This window comes from Seriola lalandi, unplaced genomic scaffold (genome assembly GCF_002814215.2).
Source record: "Seriola lalandi dorsalis isolate HSWRI2012SDOR001 ecotype SW California unplaced genomic scaffold, Sedor1 jcf7180002054902, whole genome shotgun sequence".
NCBI classification, from domain to species: domain Eukaryota; kingdom Metazoa; phylum Chordata; class Actinopteri; order Carangiformes; family Carangidae; genus Seriola; species Seriola lalandi.
The window spans coordinates 657611-658774 of record NW_019525454.1 but is presented as its reverse complement, the minus strand read 5'-3'; the positions used below and the strand labels follow the sequence as shown (position 1 = coordinate 658774).

Here is a 1164-nt window from a genome sequence, read left to right as displayed (position 1 = left end):
CTTTTTTCTACAGGTGCTGCTTCTCTGCTCATACAATCTGAACTTTGACCCCCCCCCCCCCCCCCCCCCCCCTCCAGTGGACGTGCGTGTATGAGTTCCAGGAGGGAGCGCCCACTCGCCCCCTCGTCTCCCCCCGCTGCTCCCTCCGCCTCACCCACTACATCGAGGAGGCCAACGTGGGGCGGGGCTACATCAAGGAGCTGTGTTTCAGCCCGGACGGACGGCTCATCTGCTCGCCGTACGGCTACGGCGTCCGCCTGCTGGCCTTCGACGAGAGCTGCGGCGAGCTGGCCGACTGCCTGCCCGTCCAGACCAGCTGCCTCAGGGAGATCCGCTCCATCTACTCGCACAGCGACGTGGTGCTCACCACCAAGTTCTCCCCAACACACTGCCAGCTGGCCTCCGGCTGCCTCAGCGGACGCGTGGCCCTTTACCAGCCCAAGTTTTAGCATCCGGCGCTGTGAAAGAACGGCGCGGCGCAGACCTGGGTAGAGAAGTCCTGATCAGGATTCCTGCTCACACCTGGAAAGTCTGGAAAGAGATTGAAGAAGCAGTTAGTGTTTTCCAGGTTTGATAACTTTGAAAGTTGCACAAAAAAAATCAGTCAAAATATTGCACTGCCTCAATAAATTGTTTGTACAACTAAATATTTTCTATGATTTTAGACCCTTGTCATTTAATATATGCAGATATTTGTTGTGCAGAACTAGTATTTATCCACAGAGTGATATGAACTCTTTATAAATTATATCAAAACCATCAGAGGAAAATCTTTTTTAAATTCTCAAAATGTAGGAACCCTTAATAACATTTCCCAGCATTTGTTCTAAAGTGCTCAGTGGACCAGATGGGTGGGATTAATGCATGCAGATATTTCAAATAGTGTGACACATGATCTAAATGTCAGTATTCTTGGAGGCTTTTAAGATGACTTTAATATACTTATTTTAATATTTTGTCTGAACCCTCAGCCAGACTGTAGGTAATGAAAACCCCATCCATCTGGCACCTAACGGGGATAAAGTCAACCTAAAATAACAACAATATTTGAAGCACTTCTAGACCCAGGTCTGCAGCTGTGAAGCAGACTCCAGCTGTGGCCTCCTGACCGGGCTGCAGCAGTGGATGGAAACATTCAGCCTGTCTGACCCTAAACACAAAAAA

At 49.1% G+C, this 1164-nt stretch overlaps 1 protein-coding gene across 1 annotated transcript in view; it reads left to right on the top strand.

Annotated features, from left to right (window-relative positions):
• Positions 1–647, top strand: part of dcaf10 (DDB1 and CUL4 associated factor 10) — a 6583-nt gene extending 5936 nt beyond the window's left edge. Inside the window, exon 7 of the mRNA XM_023430378.2 lies at positions 78–647. Coding sequence (XP_023286146.1) covers positions 78–449 — 372 coding nt within the window. The 3' untranslated portion in view covers positions 450–647. The remainder of the gene's footprint in view (positions 1–77) is intronic.
• The last annotated feature ends 517 nt before the right edge of the window (positions 648–1164 follow it).